Here is a 21,440-nt window from a genome sequence, read left to right on the forward strand (position 1 = left end):
TCCGCCGGCATGAGAGTCAGATGCTCTAACAAGGAGGCTAAAGGCTGCAACCTCTAGCATCAGTCGCTAGAGTGTCTCATGAGGTCAGAGGAGTGAGGTTTACTCACACAGCAACTACTACTAGCTGGCCTCTGTTACAATGATTCTTTTTAAAGCTGAAGAATGTCATTGCTCAATTTAAAAAATCCAATATTTCCACAAAAAAGCCTGCATGTAATTACATTTTTAATTGCACTGTTGACCCTGATCAAAAATCATTTAGCAGAATGGTTTTTCACATTAATAATGTTTGTTTATATTTATTATAATTTGTTTATATTTTGGTGATAATATCACTTTTGACATCTGAAACTCAACTTCTAAATTTATAGGAATGAACTGAAAAGCCTCGCTCTGCTCCACTCGCTACACGTCAGTGTGCACGCACCGTCACCATGTATTGCACTTGTTTATGCTGGATCATTTAAAAACAATGCCAGAATGCAAAAAAAACTAAATCTGACATTTTCTGGAACAGAATCCAGCAGGATATGACTCAAATTAAGCACTGCCCAACTATATGCTATTTTATATAATCTACCCAGCTCCATGTATTGCACCAAACCACATAAAAAGTGCCTTAGCAACCATATGGCAACACCCTGGCTACCATCCAGCATGTAAAAATACAGTTTTGCAACAGCATTTTAATGTGCTATAATTTTTTCATGTTGCAGCACCATGTCCTAATACTGGCATTCAAGCCAGACTGGATTGCCGCACCAACTCAGCACTCGTTTCTTGGACACCAGGCAATGGTTCAGTAAATTTCAACGCAACACTGCAGTCTTTACAGGACGCCCAAAAGCGCAGCTGTTTCACCAGCGGCTCCTCATGCAACATCAGCTCACTGCAGTGTGGTACACGCTACAACGTCAGTGTCATAGGATACGGCCAGAACTGTTCAACCTGTTCTAAACCTCTGGTCACTGTAGACACAGGTACAACATTAAACAATAATTCAAAGTGTAATTAGCTTAGACCCGAATTTAAAACCTTTCTTATGGCATCAGATAGTCTATTGCGCTAAAATATTGTGCATCTCATCACTATAATTTTTTCGTTCCAGCTCCATGTGTTCCCACTCAAGTCAATGTGTCATTATCCTGTGGGACTGACACTGCGTCTGTTTCCTGGGCAGCATCTAGTGGCCTTGTTTCGAACTATATAGTAACAGCAGAAGGTGATAATGGAATTACGCTAACATGCAACTCCAGCAGCACTTCCTGTAACATCAGCAGACTGGCATGTGGTCAGGCGTACAACGTCTCAGTCACAGCTATGAGCGCCGGCTGCCCTGGACAACGTAGTGAAGTGCGTCGTGTCAATACTGGTAAGTATTTCCTCTACTGCATATTTTATAATCGTTTTGCTTCGTTCATCCTCCATCTAAATATTAAAGAGTTTTGCACATTACAAGTTTGTCTGGTGTTTAAATGCAGAAATTGTAAACTATAGTGCACAGTATATCATAGTCCGCAACACTTTAGAAATTTTGTCTCAGAATCTGACCAGTTAAATATAACTTGAGCTCCATCACCACAATGTTTCTTTGTAGAAACAACAGAAACACACAGTATTGAACTTATCTAGCATTCAAGTGGACAGGACTCTGAATATTCTTTTAAATGAAGTCAACCATGTACTTATTTTGTTTTCTGTCATTTCCTCAGCTCCTTGTGCGCCACAAAACGTGTCGGCCAATGTCAACTGTAGTAGTAACATAGCAACAGTAACCTGGGGGAGCAGCCAGGGGGCGGAGCTTTACTCAGTGACAGCCAGCAGTGTTAATGGCCTCTCAGCGAACTGCACCTCAGCCTCCACCTCCTGTGACCTTTCAACTTTGACCTGCGGAGAGTCTTACACGATCACAGTGAAGGCGAAAAGCAGCAACTGTTGCAGTGGGAACAGTGCACCTGTTCAGGTCCAAACAGGTAATAAAATATGACATATAACTGAGTAACACAATTAAAACCAAACCAGTTTATTTCCTATTTCATATCATGATTATTTTTAAAGCTGAAGAATGTCATTGCTCAATTTAAAAAATCCAATATTTCCACAAAAAAGCCTGCATGTAATTACATTTATAATTGCACTGTTGACCCTTATCAAAAATCATTTAGCAGAATGGTTTTTCACATTAATAATGTTTGTTTATATTTATATTTTGGTGATAATATCACTTTTGACATCTGAAGCTCAACTTCTAAATTTATGGGAATGAACTGAAAAGCCTCGCTCTGCTCCACTCGCTACACGTCAGTGTGCACGCACCGTCACCATGTATTGCACTTGTTTATGCTGGATCATTTAAAAACAATGCCAGAACGCAAAAAAACAAAATCTGACATTTTCTGGAACAGAATGCAGCAGGATATGACTCAAATTAAGCACTGCCCAACTATATACTATTTTATATAATCTACCCAGCTCCATGTGTAGCACCAAACCACATAAAAAGTGCCTTAGCAACCATATGGCAACACCCTGGCTACCATCCAGCATGTAAAAATACAGTTTTGCAACAGCATTTTAATGTGCTATAATTTTTTCATGTTGCAGCACCATGTCCTAATACTGGCATTCAAGCCAGACTGGATTGCCGCACCAACTCAGCACTCGTTTCTTGGACACCAGGCAATGGTTCAGTAAATTTCAACGCAACACTGCAGTCTTTACAGGACGCCCAAAAGCGCAGCTGTTTCACCAGCGGCTCCTCATGCAACATCAGCTCACTGCAGTGTGGTACACGCTACAACGTCAGTGTCATAGGATACGGCCAGAACTGTTCAACCTGTTCTAAACCCCTGGTCACTCTAGACACAGGTATAACATTAAACAATAATTCAAAGTGTAATTAGCTTAGACCCGAATTTAAAACCTTTCTTATGGCATCAGATAGTCTATTGCGCTAAAATATTGTGCATCTCATCACTATAATTTTTTCGTTCCAGCTCCATGTGTTCCCACTCAAGTCAATGTGTCATTATCCTGTGGGACTGACACTGCGTCTGTTTCCTGGGCAGCATCTAGTGGCCTTGTTTCGAACTATATAGTAACAGCAGAAGGTGATAATGGAATTACGCTAACATGCAACTCCAGCAGCACTTCCTGTAACATCAGCAGACTGGCATGTGGTCAGGCGTACAACGTCTCAGTCACAGCTATGAGCGCCGGCTGCCCTGGACAACGTAGCGAAGTGCGTCGTTTTAATACTGGTAAGTATTTCCTCTACTGCATAACTTTATAATCGTTTTGCTTTGTTCCTCCTCCATCTAAATATTGAAGAATTTTGCACATTACAAGTTTGTCTGGTGTTTAAATGCAGAAATTGTAAACTATAGTGCACAGTATATCATAGTCCGCAGCACTTTAGAAATTTTGTCTCAGAATCTGACCAGTTAAATATAACTTGAGCTCCATCACCATAATGTTTCTTTGTAGAAACAACACAAACACACAGTATTGAACTTATCTAGCATTCAAGTGGACAGGACTCTGAATATTCTTTTAAATGAAGTCAACCATGTACTTATTTTGTTTTCTGTCATTTCCTCAGCTCCTTGTGCGCCACAAAACGTGTCGGCCAATGTCAACTGTAGTAGTAACATAGCAACAGTAACCTGGGGGAGCAGCCAGGGGGCAGAGCTTTACTCAGTGACAGCCAGCAGTGTTAATGGCCTCTCAGCGAACTGCACCTCAGCCTCCACCTCCTGTGACCTTTCAACTTTGACCTGCGGAGAGTCTTACACGATCACAGTGAAGGCGAAAAGCAGCAACTGTTGCAGTGGGAACAGTGCACCTGTTCAGGTCCAAACAGGTAATAAAATAGGACATATAACTGAGTAACACAATTAAAACCTAACCAGTTAATTTCCTATTTCATATCATGATTAGTTTTAAAGCTGAAGAATGTCATTGCTCAATTTAAAAAATCCAATATTTCCACAAAAAAGCCTGCATGTAATTACATTTATAATTGCACTGTTGACCCTTATCAAAAATCCCTTAGCAGAATGTTTTTTCACATTAATAATGTTTGTTTATATTTATTATAATTTGTTTATATTTTGGTGATTATATAACTTTTGACATCTGAAGCTGAACTTCCAAATTTATAGGAATGAACTGAAAAGCCTCGCTCTGCTCCACTCGCTACACGTCAGTGTGCACGCACCGTCACCATGTATTGCACTTGTTTATGCTGGATCATTTAAAAACAACGCCAGAACGCAATAATACAAAATCTGACATTTTCTGGAACAGAATGCAGCAGGATATGACTCAAATTAAGCACTGCCCAACTATATACTATTTTATATAATCTACCCAGCTCCATGTGTAGCACCAAACCACATAAAAAGTGCCTTAGCAACCATATGGCAACACCCTGGCTACCATCCAGCATGTAAAAATACAGTTTTGCAACAGCATTTTAATGTGCTATAATTTTTTCATGTTGCAGCACCATGTCCTAATACTGGCATTCAAGCCAGACTGGATTGCCGCACCAACTCAGCACTCATTTCTTGGACACCAGGCAATGGTTCAGTAAATTTCAACGCAACACTGCAGTCTTTACAGGACGCCCAAAAGCGCAGCTGTTTCACCAGCGGCTCCTCATGCAACATCAGCTCACTGCAGTGTGGTACACGCTACAACGTCAGTGTCATAGGATACGGCCAGAACTGTTCAACCTGTTCTAAACCCCTGGTCACTCTAGACACAGGTATAACATTAAACAATAATTCAAAGTGTAATTAGCTTAGACCGGAATTTAAACCCTTTCTTATGGCATCAAATAGTCTATTGCGCTAAAATATTGTGCATCTCATCACTATAATTTTTTCGTTCCAGCTCCATGTGTTCCCACTCAATTTAATGTGTCATTATCCTGTGGGACTGACACTGCGTCTGTTTCCTGGGCAGCATCTAGTGGCCTTGTTTCGAACTATATAGTAACAGCAGAAGGTGATAATGGAATTACGCTAACATGCAACTCCAGCAGCACTTCCTGTAACATCAGCAGACTGGCATGTGGTCAGGCGTACAACGTCTCAGTCACAGCTATGAGCGCCGGCTGCCCTGGACAACGTAGTGAAGTGCGTTGTGTCAATACTGGTAAGTATTAACTCTACTGCATAACTTTATAATCGTTTCGCTTTGTTCATCCTCCATCTAAATTTTGAAGAATTTTGCACATTACAAGTTTGTCTGGTGTTTAAATGCAGAAATTGTAAACTATAGTGCACAGTATATCATAGTCCGCAGCACTTTTGAAATTTTGTCTCAGAATCTGACCAGTTAAATATAACTTGAGCTCCATCACCACAATGTTTCTTTGTAGAAACAACACAAACACAGAGTGTTGAACTTATCTAGCATTCAAGTGGACAGGACTCTGAATATTCTTTTAAATGAAGTCAACCATGTACTTATTTTGTTTCTGTAATTTCCCCAGCTCCTTGTGCGCCACAAAACGTGTCGGCCAATGTCAACTGTAGTAGTAACATAGCAACAGTAACCTGGGGGAGCAGCCAGGGGGCGGAGCTTTACTCAGTGACAGCCAGCAGTGTTAATGGCCTCTCAGCGAACTGCACCTCAGCCTCCACCTCTTGTGACCTTTCAACTTTGACCTGCGGAGAGTCTTACACGATCACAGTGAAGGCGAAAAGCAGCAACTGTTGCAGTGGGAACAGTGCACCTGTTCAGGTCCAAACAGGTAATAAAATATGACATATAACTGAGTAACACAATTAAAACCAAACCAGTTAATTTCCTATTTCATACCACGATTATTTTTAAAGCTGAAGAATGTCATTCCTCAATTTAAAAAATCCAATATTTCCACAAAAAAGCCTGCATGTAATTACATTTATAATTGCACTGTTGACCCTGATCAAAAATCCTTTAGCAGAATGGTTTTTCACATTAATAATGTTTGTTTATATTTATTATAATTGGTTTATATTTTGGTGATAATATCACTTTTGACATCTGAAGCTCAACTTCCAAATTTATAGGAATGAACTGAAAAGCCTCGCTCTGCTCCACTCGCTACACGTCAGTGTGCACGCACCGTCACCATGTATTGCACTTGTTTATGCTGGATCATTTAAAAACAACGCCAGAACGCAATAATACAAAATCTGACATTTTCTGGAGCAGAATCCAGCAGGATATGACTCAAATTAAGCACTGCCCAACTATATACTATTTTATATAATCTACCCAGCTCCATGTATTGCACCAAACAGCATGAAAAGTGCCTTAGCAACCATATGGCACACCCTGGCTACCATCCACCATGTAGAAAATACAGTTTTGCAACAGCATTTTAATGTGCTTTAATTTTTTCATGTTGCAGCACCATGTCCTAATACTGGCATTCAAGCCAGACTGGATTGCCGCACCAACTCAGCACTCGTTTCTTGGACACCAGGCAATGGTTCAGTAAATTTCAACGCAACACTGCAGTCTTTACAGGACGCCCAAAAGCGCAGCTGTTTCACCAGCGGCTCCTCATGCAACATCAGCTCACTGCAGTGTGGTACACGCTACAACGTCAGTGTCATAGGATACGGCCAGAACTGTTCAACCTGTTCTAAACCCCTGGTCACTCTAGACACAGGTATAACATTAAACAATAATTCAAAGTGCAATTAGCTTAGACCCGAATTTAAACCCTTTCTTATGGCATCAAATAGTCTATTGCGCTAAAATATTGTGCATCTCATCACTGTAATTTTTTCGTTCCAGCTCCATGTGTTCCCACTCAAGTCAATGTGTCATTATCCTGTGGGACTGACACTGCGTCTGTTTCCTGGGCAGCATCTAGTGGCCTTGTTTCGAACTATATAGTAACAGCAGAAGGTGATAATGGAATTACGCTAACATGCAACTCCAGCAGCACTTCCTGTAACATCAGCAGACTGGCATGTGGTCAGGCGTACAACGTCTCAGTCACAGCTATGAGCGCCGGCTGCCCTGGACAACGTAGTGAAGTGCGTCGTGTCAATGCTGGTAAGTATTTCCTCTACTGCATAACTTTATAATCGTTTCGCTTTGTTCATCCTCCATCTAAATTTTGAAGAATTTTGCACATTACAAGTTTGTCTGGTGTTTAAATGCAGAAATTGTAAACTATAGTGCACAGTATATCATAGTCCGCAGCACTTTAGAAATTTTGTCTCAGAATCTGACCAGTTAAATATAACTTAAGCTCCATCACCACAATGTTTCTTTGTAGAAACAACACAAACACAGAGTATTGAACTTATCTAGCATTCAAGTGGACAGGACTCTGAATATTCTTTTAAATGAAGTCAACCATGTACTTATTTTGTTTTCTGTAATTTCCTCAGCTCCTTGTGTGCCACAAAACGTGTCGGCCAATGTCAACTGTAGTAGTAACATAGCAACAGTAACCTGGGGGAGCAGCCAGGGGGCGGAGCTTTACTCAGTGACAGCCAGCAGTGTTAATGGCCTCTCAGCGAACTGCACCTCAGCCTCCACCTCTTGTGACCTTTCAACTTTGACCTGCGGAGAGTCTTACACGATCACAGTGAAGGCGAAAAGCAGCAACTGTTGCAGTGGGAACAGTGCACCTGTTCAGGTCCAAACAGGTAATAAAATATGACATATAACTGAGTAACACAATTGAAACCAAACCTGTTAATTTCCTATTTCATATCATGATTATTTTTAAAGCTGAAGAATGTCTTTGCTCAATTTAAAAAATCCAGTATTTCCACACAAAAGAAGCATGCATATAATTGCATTTATAATTGCACTGTTGACCCTTATCAAAAATCCTTTAGCAGAATGTTTTTTCACATTATTAATGTTTGTTTATATTTATTATAATTGGTTTATATTTTGGTGATAATATCACTTTTGACATCTGAAGCTCAACTTCCAAATTTATTTGAATGAACTGAAAAGCCTCGCTCTGCTCCACTCGCTACACGTCAGTGTGCACACACCGTCACCATGTATTGCACTTGTTTATGCCGGATCATTTAAAAACAACGCCAGAACGCAATAATACAAAATCTGACATTTTCTGGAACAGAATCCAGCAGGATATGACTCAAATTAAGCACTGCCCAACTATATACTATTTTATATAATCTACCCAGCTCCATGTGTAGCACCAAACCACATAAAAAGTGCCTTAGCATACATATGGCAACACCCTGGCTACCATCCAGCATGTAAAAATACAGTTTTGCAACAGCATTTTAATGTGCTATAATTTTTTCATGTTGCAGCACCATGTCCTAATACTGGCATTCAAGCCAGACTGGATTGCCGCACCAACTCAGCACTCGTTTCTTGGACACCAGGCAATGGTTCAGTAAATTTCAACACAACACTGCAGTCTTTACAGGACGCCCAAAAGCGCAGCTGTTTCACCAGCGGCTCCTCATGCAACATCAGCTCACTGCAGTGTGGTACACGCTACAACGTCAGTGTCATAGGATACGGCCAGAACTGTTCAACCTGTTCTAAACCCCTGGTCACTCTAGACACAGGTACAACATTAAACAATAATTCAAAGTGCAATTAGCTTAGACCCCGAATTTAAACCCTTTCTTATAGCATCCAATAGTCTATTGCGCTAAAATATTGTGCATCTCATCACTAATTTTTTCGTTCCAGCTCCATGTGTTCCCACTCAAGTCAATGTGTCATTATCCTGTGGGACTGACACTGCGTCTGTTTCCTGGGCAGCATCTAGTGGCCTTGTTTCGAACTATATAGTAACAGCAGAAGGTGATAATGGAATTGCACTAACATGCAACTCCAGCAGCACTTCCTGTAACATCAGCAGACTGGCATGTGGTCAGGCGTACAACGTCTCAGTCACAGCTATGAGCGCCGACTGCCCTGGACAACGTAGCGAAGTGCGTCGTTTTAATACTGGTAAGTATTTCCTCTACTGCATAACTTATAAACTTTATAATCGTTTTGCTTTGTTCATCCTCCATCTAAATTTTGAAGAATTTTGCACATTACAAGTTTGTCTGGTGTTTAAATGCAGAAATTGTAAACTATAGTGCACAGTATATCATACTCCGCAGCACTTTAGAAATTTTGTCTCAGAATCTGACCAGTTAAATATAACTTGAGCTCCATCACCACAATGTTTCTTTGTAGAAACAACACAAACACACAGTATTGAACTTATCTAGCATTCAAGTGGACAGGACTCTGAATATTCTTTTAAATGAAGTCAACCATGTACTTATTTTGTTTTCTGTAATTTCCTCAGCTCCTTGTGTGCCACAAAATGTGTCGGCCAATGTCAACTGTAGTAGTAACATAGCAACAGTAACCTGGGGGAGCAGCCAGGGGGCGGAGCTTTACTCAGTGACAGCCAGCAGTGTTAATGGCCTCTCAGCGAACTGCACCTCAGCCTCCACCTCCTGTGACCTTTCAACTTTGACCTGCGGAGAGTCTTACACGATCACAGTGAAGGCGAAAAGCAGCAACTGTTGCAGTGGGAACAGTGCACCTGTTCAGGTCCAAACAGGTAATAAAATATGACATATAACTGAGTAACACAATTAAAACCAAACCAGTTAATTTCCTATTTCATATCATGATTAGTTTTAAAGCTGAAGAATGTCATTGCTCAATTTAAAAAATCCAATATTTCCACACAAAAGAAGCATGCATATAATTACATTTATAATTGCACTGTTGACCCTTATCAAAAATCCTTTAGCAGAATGGTTTTTCACATTATTAATGTTTGGTTATATTTATTATAATTTGTTTATATTTTGGTGATAATATCACTTTTGACATCTGAAGCTCAACTTCCAAATTTATGGGAATGAACTGAAAAGCCTCGCTCTGCTCCACTCGCTACACGTCAGTGTGCACGCACCGTCACCATGTATTGCACTTGTTTATGCCGGATCATTTAAAAACAATGCCAGAACCCAATAATACAAAATCTGACATTTTCTGGAACAGAATCCAGCAGGATATGACTCAAATTAAGCACTGCCCAACTATATACTATTTTATATAATCTACCCAGCTCCATGTGTAGCACCAATCCGCATGAAAAGTGCCTTAGCAACCATATGGCAACACCCTGGCTACCATCCAGCATGTAAAAATACAGTTTTGCAACTGCATTTTAATGTGCTATAATTTTTTCATGTTGCAGCACCATGTCCTAATACTGGCATTCAAGCCAGACTGGATTGCCGCACCAACTCAGCACTCGTTTCTTGGACACCAGGCAATGGTTTAGTAAATTTCAACGCAACACTGCAGTCTTTACAGGACGCCCAAAAGCGCAGCTGTTTCACCAGCGGCTCCTCATGCAACATCAGCTCACTGCAGTGTGGTACACGCTACAACGTCAGTGTCATAGGATACGGCCAGAACTGTTCAACCTGTTCTAAACCCCTGGTCACTCTAGACACAGGTATAACATTAAACAATAATTCAAAGTGTAATTAGCTTAGACCCGAATTTAAACCCTTTCTTATGGCATCAAATAGTCTATTGCGCTAAAATATTGTGCATCTCATCACTGTAATTTTTTCGTTCCAGCTCCATGTGTTCCCACTCAAGTCAATGTGTCATTATCCTGTGGGACTGACACTGCGTCTGTTTCCTGGGCAGCATCTAGTGGCCTTGTTTCGAACTATATAGTAACAGCAGAAGGTGATAATGAAATTACGCTAACATGCAACTCCAGCAGCACTTCCTGTAACATCAGCAGACTGGCATGTGGTCAGGCGTACAACGTCTCAGTCACAGCTATGAGCGCCGGCTGCCCTGGACAACGTAGTGAAGTGCGTCGTTTTAATACCGGTAAGTTTTTCCTCTACTGCATAACTTTATCATCGCTTTGCTTTGTTCATCCTCCATCTAAATATTGAAGAATTTTGCACATTACAAGTTTGTCTGGTGTTTAAATGCAGAAATTGTAAACTATAGTGCACAGTATATCATAGTCCGCAGCACTTTTGAAATTTTGTCTCAGAATCTGACCAGTTAAATATAACTTGAGCTCCATCACCACAATGTTTCTTTGTAGAAACAACACAAACACACAGTATTGAACTTATCTAGCATTCAAGTGGACAGGACTCTGAATATTCTTTTAAATGAAGTCAACCATGTACTTATTTTGTTTTCTGTAATTTACCCAGCTCCTTGTGCCCCACAAAATGTGTCGGCCAATGTCAACTGTAGTAGTAACATAGCAACAGTAACCTGGGGGAGCAGCCAGGGGGCAGAGCTTTACTCAGTGACAGCCAGCAGTGTTAATGGCCTCTCAGCGAACTGCACCTCAGCCTCCACCTCCTGTGACCTTTCAACTTTGACCTGCGGAGAGTCTTACACGATCACAGTGAAGGCGAAAAGCAGCAACTGTTGCAGTGGGAACAGTGCACCTGTTCAGATCCAAACAGGTAATAAAATAGGACATATAACTGAGTAACACAATTAAAACCTAACCAGTTAATTTCCTATTTCATATCATGAGCCCCGTTTCCACCAAAATTACCCGGAACAATTTGTACCAGGAACTTTTTTACAGGAACTTTTCTCCCCCCCAGACCTGCAGCTGTCTGCGTTTCGACCGCGATAAAGTTCCGAGAAGATTAGGCCAATTAGTCCGGTGATGTAGGACTGCGCGCGACTGCTCCTCCAAATCAGTGAAGGACAGTAATCATTTGTGTGTGTACCGATTGAAAGATTTAGTGAACTGTTTACATGAGACGTTATAAAAACCGATCTGGTGTTTACATGTGATGACTTTCAATCGCAATCATTTTGTCACATGCAGTTTGTCTGCCGCACCAAAAATGTCAACGCTGTTTTCTCCAGCAGCTGGAGTGTGTTTACTGTAGCCATAGCAACTCTTAACGGCCACCAGGACTAATACAGTATTATTTATAGCTATTTGTTGTAAAGTGTAATAATCATCTCAGAAAAAAAAATCTTCTGTCAGGCGCAGTTAAAGTAAAAACTGCCTGGGGCAATATACGCTGTGTCATTACTCCAACATTATCTTCATAACTTACGAAATAAAAAGTTTAAAAGTTTAACACACACTTAAAAGTAATCGGTCAGGTCGTTTACATGGTGAAAAAAAATGAATAACGAGTATGGAAGAGATTCAAGCTTTGCTGCTTTTGCTGGTTATGTAAAGGTTTACTAAAGAGGTAATTAACAACGACAGAAAAGAGCACTAATATGCAGATTCAGCAGCATGCAGCTGCAGCATATGCAGAAAGCTTGTAAAGCTAGATTTAAAATGACAATGTATATTATTATCAGCTATTACGGACATTGAACGTGAGATGGCTGAGACGACCGCGCGCCACCAGACAGAGAGCAAAGACTGATATTTACTGAACGCAGAACGAACCTCGCAAAAGACTTTTAAAAATGCCGGTTGAACTGCGTGAGCTCAACCAATCAGCATGTTCAGCGCCCAAGTCCCGCCCTCGAAAGTTCCTGAACTTTGAAAAAGTACTACCTCGCGAGCAGGGCCGTTTGGAGGGGGAAATATTTACCCGGAACTTCAATTTTACCCTGGTTCCTGCGGTCTAAACACACGAAGTACCACCCAAAGTTCCTAGTTCCTGGGTAAAGTTCCTGTGGTGGAAACGGGGCTATGATTATTTTTAAAGCTGAAGAATGTCTTTGCTCAATTTAAAAAAATCCAATATTTCCACAAAAAAGCCTGCATGTAATTACATTTATAATTGCACTGTTGACCCATCAAAAATCCTTTAGCAGAATGGTTTTTCACATTAATAATGTTTGTTTATATTTATTATAATTGGTTTATATTTTGGTGATAATATCACTTTTGACATCTGAAGCTCAACTTCCAAATTTATGGGAATGAACTGAAAAGCCTCGCTCTGCTCCACTCGCTACACGTCAGTGTGCACGCACCGTCACCATGTATTGCACTTGTTTATGCTGGATCATTTAAAAACAATGCCAGAACGCAATAATACAAAATCTGACATTTTCTGGAACAGAATGCAGCAGGATATGACTCAAATTAAGCACTGCCCAACTATATACTATTTTATATAATCTACCCAGCTCCATGTATTGCACCAAACCACATAAAAAGTGCCTTAGCAACCATATGGCAACACCCTGGCTACCATCCAGCATGTAAAAATACAGTTTTGCAACAGCATTTTAATGTGCTATAATTTTTTCATGTTGCAGCACCATGTCCTAATACTGGCATTCAAGCCAGACTGGATTGCCGCACCAACTCAGCACTCGTTTCTTGGACACCAGGCAATGGTTCAGTAAATTTCAACGCAACACTGCAGTCTTTACAGGACGCCCAAAAGCGCAGCTGTTTCACCAGCGGCTCCTCATGCAACATCAGCTCACTGCAGTGTGGTACACGCTACAACGTCAGTGTCATAGGATACGGCCAGAACTGTTCAACCTGTTCTAAACCCCTGGTCACTCTAGACACAGGTACAACATTAAACAATAATTCAAAGTGCAATTAGCTTAGACCTGAATTTAAACCCTTTCTTATGGCATCAGATAGTCTATTGAGCTAAAATATTGTGCATCTCATCACTGTAATTTTTTCTATCCAGCTCCATGTGCTCCCACTCAAGTCAATGTGTCATTATCCTGTGGGACTGACACTGCGTCTGTTTCCTGGGCAGCATCTAGTGGCCTTGTTTCGAACTATATAGTAACAGCAGAAGGTGATAATGGAATTACGCTAACATGCAACTCCAGCAGCACTTCCTGTAACATCAGCAGACTGGCATGTGGTCAGGCGTACAACGTCTCAGTCACAGCTATGAGCGCCGGCTGCCCTGGACAACGTAGCGAAGTGCGTCGTGTCAATGCTGGTAAGTATTTCCTCTACTGCATATTTTATAATCGTTTTGCTTCGTTCATCCTCCATCTAAATATTAAAGAGTTTTGCACATTACAAGTTTGTCTGGTGTTTAAATGCAGAAATTGTAAACTATAGTGCACAGTATATCATAGTCCGCAGCACTTTAGAAATTTTGTCCATATGGCAACACCCTGGCTACCATCCAGCATGTAAAAATACAGTTTTGCAACAGCATTTTAATGTGCTATAATTTTTTCATGTTGCAGCACCATGTCCTAATACTGGCATTCAAGCCAGACTGGATTGCCGCACCAACTCAGCACTCGTTTCTTGGACACCAGGCAATGGTTCAGTAAATTTCAACGCAACACTGCAGTCTTTACAGGACGCCCAAAAGCGCAGCTGTTTCACCAGCGGCTCCTCATGCAACATCAGCTCACTGCAGTGTGGTACACGCTACAACGTCAGTGTCATAGGATACGGCCAGAACTGTTCAACCTGTTCTAAACCCCTGGTCACTCTAGACACAGGTATAACATTAAACAATAATTCAAAGTGTAATTAGCTTAGACACAAATTTAAACCCTTTCTTATGGCATCAAATAGTCTATTGCGCTAAAATATTGTGCATCTCATCACTGTAATTTTTTCGTTCCAGCTCCATGTGTTCCCACTCAAGTCAATGTGTCATTATCCTGTGGGACTGACACTGCGTCTGTTTCCTGGGCAGCATCTAGTGGCCTTGTTTCGAACTATATAGTAACAGCAGAAGGTGATAATGGAATTACGCTAACATGCAACTCCAGCAGCACTTCCTGTAACATCAGCAGACTGGCATGTGGTCAGGCGTACAACGTCTCAGTCACAGCTATGAGCGCCGGCTGCCCTGGACAACGTAGTGAAGTGCGTCGTGTCAATACTGGTAAGTATTTCCTTTTTTTGTCTGAAATATTTTTTATTTAGATTTAATAATTGCATGTAAAATGAGTAGGTAAGCTAACTAGCTGTAATATTACTGTACAGCATGTGCTGTGCGGCAAAGAGTATATTTCCTTCAAAAAATAGATGTATAGATACATTTCAATATCCATACTTTCCTCATGTACTTTATATCTGATCTCTTCTTCCTACAGCTCTAAATTCTCCACAGGGGGTTAATGGTACTGTGGACTGTGTCACTAACTCCGCGTGGGTATCATGGGATGTGGTTAAAGGTGCAGAGTCTTACACAGTGCTGGCTGTTGGGGATGACGGTCAAAATGCCACATGTTCCAGCCCAAACAACACCTGTAATGTGCCTGACCTAGGATGTGGAAAAAGCTACACCTTCCAAGTCACTGCTTCAAACGCTGCCTGCATGAGCCCACCCAGCAACAGCTTTCAGCTGGAGACAGGTAAGTACACCTGAGAGCTTTAGCCCTCTCCTTTAAAAACCCTGGGTCTCTCAGTTTTAAAATATGCTCTCTCTTTCTCCAGCACCTTGTGCCTTGTCATCTATCGTGGTGGTGGCTGAATGTCAAAGCTCTGTTATCATGGTACAGTGGGAGCGGGCACGGAGAGGAAATTCTCTCTACATTGTCACAGCAGAGGATCAAGACCGTATCTGCATTTCCTGCAATAGCTCTGCCTCTTCCTGCAACCTTACCAGTGTGCAGTGCGGCAAAGAGTACACCATCATTGTGGCTGCTTCGGCTAACCAATGCAGCAGCCTTCGCAGCCCACCCTACAAGATAAGAACCGGTACACCCATCAATATTTTTATTCATTCCCACCTACTAAAACAATTATTTTAATAAAAAGCAAGCCATAGGTAATTAATAACTGTTCATAAGGCATTGCTTTGTAAATACAAATAGCTAAGGGCACCATCACTATTATTATTGATCCAACTTCCCATTACCTTCCTAGGTAATATTTTATCCGGTGGGTGAAAAAAAAAATGCTTAGAACTGCATTTAAGAAGAGACCTGAGTCAAATCTAGGGACCAGAATATCATATACACCATCTCTTGATCTAACCAGTGAACAACCACCCAGAACAGAAATCCCATAATGGCCCTGTCCCAAATGGCACACTTCATATGCACTTTCGATCTTGTGGACTTACAATGGCTGCCATGTGCGTGTGTCAGTTAAGTCCACGAGACCATAGGGTGTCTCAATTGTCATTCTAGGTCTCAGAAGGGTGCTCGTGAGCGCCCCGTTTGCAGTCGATATACACCTTCGATACACATTTTTTCAAGCACGCACTGATGCGGACTTCTTCCCGACAGTCAAAGCGGAGTTACGTCACGAAAGTTCGGACTTGTAGGAAGACCATGACTGTTTAGGGTGCCATTTGAGACAGGGCTAACAACCACTTGATATACCATAAAATCTGCATTTCTAGGTAAAAAATTGCAACTGTACTTTATAGATCAGGGAGAACCTAAACTTAGAAGAATTTAGTTCTAGCCCGCTCCAGCACAACTGCCTGAAAGTTTCTAGAAATCCTGAAGATCCAGAATCTTCATTAGATGGTTAAGATTGGAACTAAACTCTGCAAGAAGGTGGTCCTCAGAGAAGGATTGGACACCCTTGATAAATATATATATATATATATATATATATATATATATATATATATATATATATATATATATATATATATATATATATATAAATTTGACTTGTGCTTTCATTGCAATTATAGTCAGGCTGTTCTCATTTCTTCCATTTGATCCTCTGCAGCGCCCTGTCGGCCCTCACAAGTACAAGCTGTTATAGACTGTCAGTCAAAGGCTGTGTTTGTGTCATGGGAGCCATCATACGTGGCACAGTCATACCTGCTTACTGCAGTCAGCAAAGATGGAGACTTAAAGACGTGCAATACCTCATACAATAACTGCACATTAACTGATCTGCACTGCAGCAACACCTACAATGTGTCCGTTTTAGCCAGTAATGAGAACTGCACCAGTCTGCCTAGTACTAATGTCACTTTCAAAACAGGTAAGAGTGACACAAACACTTTTCCTTCAGTTCTCTAACTAAGGTTTTTACAGTGTACAAACTTTCAACACAATGTCTTTATTCTGCAGTGCCATGTGAGCCAGTCAACGTAACTGCAAACGTACAATGCAACAGTACTGCCTTCTTGTCATGGGGAAGGAGTACAGGCGCAGTGGCCTATGTGGGAATTGCTCAGTCAAAAAATGGCACAACGGTCTACTGCTGGAACACAGAGGCTTCCTGTACTCTGGTGGGCTTAGTGTGCGGCACTGTGTACAACTTTACAGTGCAGGCGACGGATGGCATCTGCAACAGTTCCATGAGTAAACCTCAAACTAGGGGAGCAGGTACGCTGTTTTCACATTCACAAAAACATTTTCACATGCATCTGTTGCATTCTTTGAATTGATCTGCTAGTATTTGAGATGTCTCTTAAAAGGGGGGAGAAACACTTAGTTTCAGGCAATATCATGTCAATTTTTAGTACCTATAGAGTAGTATTGCATCCTTCATATCTCCGAAAAGTCTTTAGTTTTATTATATTTATAAAAGAAAGATTGGCTGTACTGAGTCTTTCTTAAAAAAAACGAGCAACTGGAGGTGTATCGTGTGGGCAAAGCTAAAGAATCACGAGCGCACACAGCCTCAATTCCGTTGAGAGCGTCTGAAATCTGTGACGTCCTTAAACGTGGAGAAAAAAAAACGTTATCCTAAATAAACCATTGAGATCAATCAGATTTAGTCATACATATATGATCCAGAAACAGATCTAGAGGCTGAAATTGAACAGCAGAAGCAGCAACAACTACAGCAGGACATCTCAATGGTATGTACTGTAACTGTATATGTACTGTAACATATAGCGGCTTGTCGTGCGTGATATTTTACAACGTTTGTGTGTGTTTACTTCTGGTTTATGAGGATATAGTTTGTTTTATGGACTATTGTATATTTAATGTTAGCAGTAGCAGGCGGAACGGTTTTACACATCAGACTAGTGTATGTTTACATAGAAAAACAATGGAATAATAGCGCATTTGAATTAACGAGTCGATAGCTAACAACACCGACATTTGAAGCAGTTTTTTTCACCGCCTGCTTCCAACACACGACTGAACCTTAATCGCTGGAACAAGCAAATGGAACGAGCTACAAATCCGGAGTTGAACTGTACCTTGGTCCTTGTTTATAAACTATCGTCACTGAAATGCATAAGATTTTTGGCACAGAAATACTCCATCAAACATTCAACTTTATAGATATATATACACATAAAAACCTTTGTCCATGTTTAGGATGGGAATCCAAGTCTTTAAGTGTAAAAAGCTCAGTATGCATGACACAGCATTTCACCCCCCTTTGAGAGTGTTTCATACTTTGACATCAAAGTCTGGTTGATTTGGTTGGAATGTTTTCTGCACTTGAGTGCCCACCAAAAGAATCACTCTCAAATTTGTTTTAAAATGGAGGTCTGGAATGCAGTTCATGTCCACTCTCTAGTAAAGTTGTTAATTAGTATAAAAGCAATTTGATCAAATTCGGAGATGTGAATTGTGTCTGATGACGGATTACAAGTTTAAGATGACAAAACAAAATTATCAAGTACAACTTACACCAAATTTAAGTATATAGAACAGGCAAATCCATTGTAAAGGCAGATACTAACATTTTGGTTGTGTTTCTATGGGATCCCCATTGGAAAAACTTGTCTTAGTCTTGTTGTCCATCTCTTTCCCTCAGCTCCCTGTCCTCCAGCTGGGTTGAAGGTTGTCCCGTTGTCCCGTACGGTAGCGAATGAAACTCAGATCTTGAGGGCGTCCTGGTCTACTGTGAGTTGTCCTAATTCTGAATACCTCTTTGGACTCAAGGGCAGCATTCAGGGCAACAGCCAGGCACTCTTTGACCTCGCCTCATATTGGACAAGTCGCACGTTCTTTGAAATGCCCCTCCCGTGTGGCTCCTCCTACAGCGCTACCATCAAGGCGAGGAACTGTGCCGCCTCAAGCGCCGAGTCTGCTGCTGTCAATGGAACCACAGGTGCACAATGATCAATCATAGCACTGCCTTCTTAAATGGGAAATGAAGATGCTTAAAGTGTAAATACATAACTCATCTCATCATTTGTTTCTTTCCTCCAGTACCCTGTGCCCCTATAAATGTGACATTGTCTGCATCGTCAGCAGTAGTGACATGGAACGAGTCTATATTTGCTATGAACTACACCGCATATTTGGTCAATTCCTCTGGTAGGACGAAACTCTGCATGACCTCACAACTCCAATGCTCCATCTCCAATTTAAGCAGCGGCCGCATTGTCGTAACTGCCCTCAATGCTGCTGGGGAGAGTGAAGACTCAGTGCCTATTTTAGGTAAGTAGGTGATTTTAGAGAGCAATACTCAGAAAATACAAACAAGTAATAAAACATCAGATGGGGTTGTCAAAATGTATCTTGCTTTGGTGAAAGTCTTGTAATCTTTGACCATCTCCATCCATTGGCAGTGCTAGCCCGTCGCAGGAGGTGAGACCTGGCTCAGAGTCAGAAAGGTGAGTTGATCAATAAAAGTAGACAATTGAGAACATTTATGAAAGAGCCTTAAGTTAGGGTAAATGGCATTTTGAACTTAAAGGGATAGTTCACCCAAAAGTGAAAATTACCCTATGATTTACTTACCCTCGAGTCATCCTATGTGTATATGACTTTCTTCTTTCAGACAAATACAATAAGTTACATTAAAAAATGTCCTGGCTAGCCAAGCTTTAAAATGGCAGCGTAAAAAAATGGGTGGGGGTTAATAAAGGCCTTCTGAAGCGAATCGATGGGTTTATGTAAGAAAAATATCCATATTTAACACAATATATAACCGTTTTGGGCTTCAAGTTTTGGGCTCCCATTCACTGCCATTATAAAGCTTGGGAGAGCCAGGATATTTATTAATGTAACTCCGATTGTATTCGTCTGAAAGAATGTCATATACACCCAGGATGACTCGAGGGTGAGTAAATCATGGGCACAATCTCTAAAAAGAAAAGAGGCCATGAAGGAGGAAATACTAGTGTGCTAATTTGATGTGGATAGAACATGGAACATATCTCTTCCAGTGGACAAATGCTGTACTTCTATCCCCCAAGGCCTCCTTTCACATGCAGTTGATTGGTTCCATGTCAACTCTTTGCATTTAAAAAAAACTTTTAAACATTAAAAAAGCCTTTTAATATTAACCCTCAATTCTCTCCACACCAGGCCTGCCCAACTCTGAGTGAACGTATCTCGTCGCACTCAAACTCTTGCCTTTGAGAAGTCCTGCACTTTCCTAAGAATTCTTGATACTTTACTTTTGCATGTTACATATATTCCGGTTGAAGGTTATTTTTTTCCACAATATTTATGGGTGGAATAGATTGACTGGGTAAAAGCTTAACATTTTTTCTTTTAAAATGTTTTACAAAATTATTGTTTTTCTCCCTGGCTTAAGGGTTTACTTTTATGCAATGCATAAAAAAGCCTATATATATATATATTCCTATGTTTTTGTATATGAGTCAAGTTATTAAATACAAAGAGCATTTCTCCATGTGATCAGTCTTATAAATTATGACGTGTAAAGCACATGTAAAATAAATTAACCATACACAAAACACCTGTTCCAATAAAATAAATGTTCTTACAATGAACTGACAAGCACATAACAGTGACCTAGCACTGTAAACTACTGTATCACACATCTGAGTGAATCAACTACTCATCGTATTAACAAACCGAACTGACATACAGTGGTAGTCAGAATTATTGGAATACCTGGTAAATATGTTCAAAGATGGATGTAAAAATAAATCTGCCTGGTTTACCCTTTTGATCCACCATTCAATTTTTTTTTTGCAAAAATCTAACCTTTCATTGAAGTAAAATGATAGAAAATGGGGGGTAAATCCCATTATGAAGTAAATGCTTTTCTCCAAAACACGTAGGCCAGTTATTTTGTGTTTATTGACACATTTGTGTGTCGATTTTGATGTTTGTTTTGGATCGTTGTCCTGATGGAAGAGCCAACCATGGCCCATTATAAGATTTCTTGCAGAATCCATCAGGTTTTGATTGTTTTATCTGTTGGTATTTGCTAGAATCCATGATAACATGTATCTGAACAAGACGTCCAGGACCTCCAGCAAATAGGCACACATTAAAGATCCAGCTGTATTTATGGTTTGTTTAGGCCTATTACATTTTTTTCCGTGGGTGTTGGGTACTTTTTAACCCTGTGTTGGGACATGACCAGAGCAAAGGCAGGAGACACTGATTGCTGTCAATTAGAAGATTTATTGATTCAAACTTGCAATATGAAAACATAAAACAGAGACATTAAAGGTGACCTTCCTCACGGAGGTCCCTCACCAAACCTGACTCAAAAATAAAACAAAAACCCTTGTTGTTCTTTCTCTAATCTAACAACCACAAATCATATTTAAACAAACATTAACATTTATACAAGTAATATAAAACAAACAAACACAGGGCCTTTATAGAAATTAGGG

The 21,440-nt window shown here is 40.6% G+C and overlaps 1 protein-coding gene across 1 annotated transcript in view; it reads left to right on the forward strand.

Moving 5' to 3' along the window:
- Positions 1-20,668, forward strand: part of fndc7rs1 (fibronectin type III domain containing 7, related sequence 1) — a 42,024-nt gene extending 21,356 nt beyond the window's left edge. The window contains exons 32-61 of the mRNA XM_067453432.1: positions 717-980; positions 1,109-1,372; positions 1,713-1,973; positions 2,605-2,868; positions 2,997-3,260; positions 3,602-3,862; positions 4,508-4,560; positions 4,932-5,163; positions 5,504-5,764; positions 6,410-6,673; positions 6,802-7,065; positions 7,407-7,667; positions 8,316-8,579; positions 8,707-8,970; positions 9,320-9,580; positions 10,229-10,492; positions 10,621-10,884; positions 11,226-11,486; positions 13,273-13,536; positions 13,665-13,928; positions 14,185-14,448; positions 14,577-14,840; positions 15,052-15,312; positions 15,395-15,658; positions 16,649-16,909; positions 16,999-17,256; positions 18,650-18,946; positions 19,048-19,278; positions 19,410-19,454; positions 20,152-20,668. Coding sequence (XP_067309533.1) covers positions 717-980; positions 1,109-1,372; positions 1,713-1,973; positions 2,605-2,868; positions 2,997-3,260; positions 3,602-3,862; positions 4,508-4,560; positions 4,932-5,163; positions 5,504-5,764; positions 6,410-6,673; positions 6,802-7,065; positions 7,407-7,667; positions 8,316-8,579; positions 8,707-8,970; positions 9,320-9,580; positions 10,229-10,492; positions 10,621-10,884; positions 11,226-11,486; positions 13,273-13,536; positions 13,665-13,928; positions 14,185-14,448; positions 14,577-14,840; positions 15,052-15,312; positions 15,395-15,658; positions 16,649-16,909; positions 16,999-17,256; positions 18,650-18,946; positions 19,048-19,278; positions 19,410-19,432 — 7,142 coding nt within the window. The 3' untranslated portion in view covers positions 19,433-19,454; positions 20,152-20,668. The remainder of the gene's footprint in view (positions 1-716; positions 981-1,108; positions 1,373-1,712; positions 1,974-2,604; positions 2,869-2,996; positions 3,261-3,601; positions 3,863-4,507; positions 4,561-4,931; positions 5,164-5,503; positions 5,765-6,409; positions 6,674-6,801; positions 7,066-7,406; positions 7,668-8,315; positions 8,580-8,706; positions 8,971-9,319; positions 9,581-10,228; positions 10,493-10,620; positions 10,885-11,225; positions 11,487-13,272; positions 13,537-13,664; positions 13,929-14,184; positions 14,449-14,576; positions 14,841-15,051; positions 15,313-15,394; positions 15,659-16,648; positions 16,910-16,998; positions 17,257-18,649; positions 18,947-19,047; positions 19,279-19,409; positions 19,455-20,151) is intronic.
- The last annotated feature ends 772 nt before the right edge of the window (positions 20,669-21,440 follow it).

This window comes from Pseudorasbora parva, chromosome 9 (genome assembly GCF_024679245.1).
Source record: "Pseudorasbora parva isolate DD20220531a chromosome 9, ASM2467924v1, whole genome shotgun sequence".
Taxonomy (NCBI): Eukaryota; Metazoa; Chordata; class Actinopteri; order Cypriniformes; family Gobionidae; genus Pseudorasbora; species Pseudorasbora parva.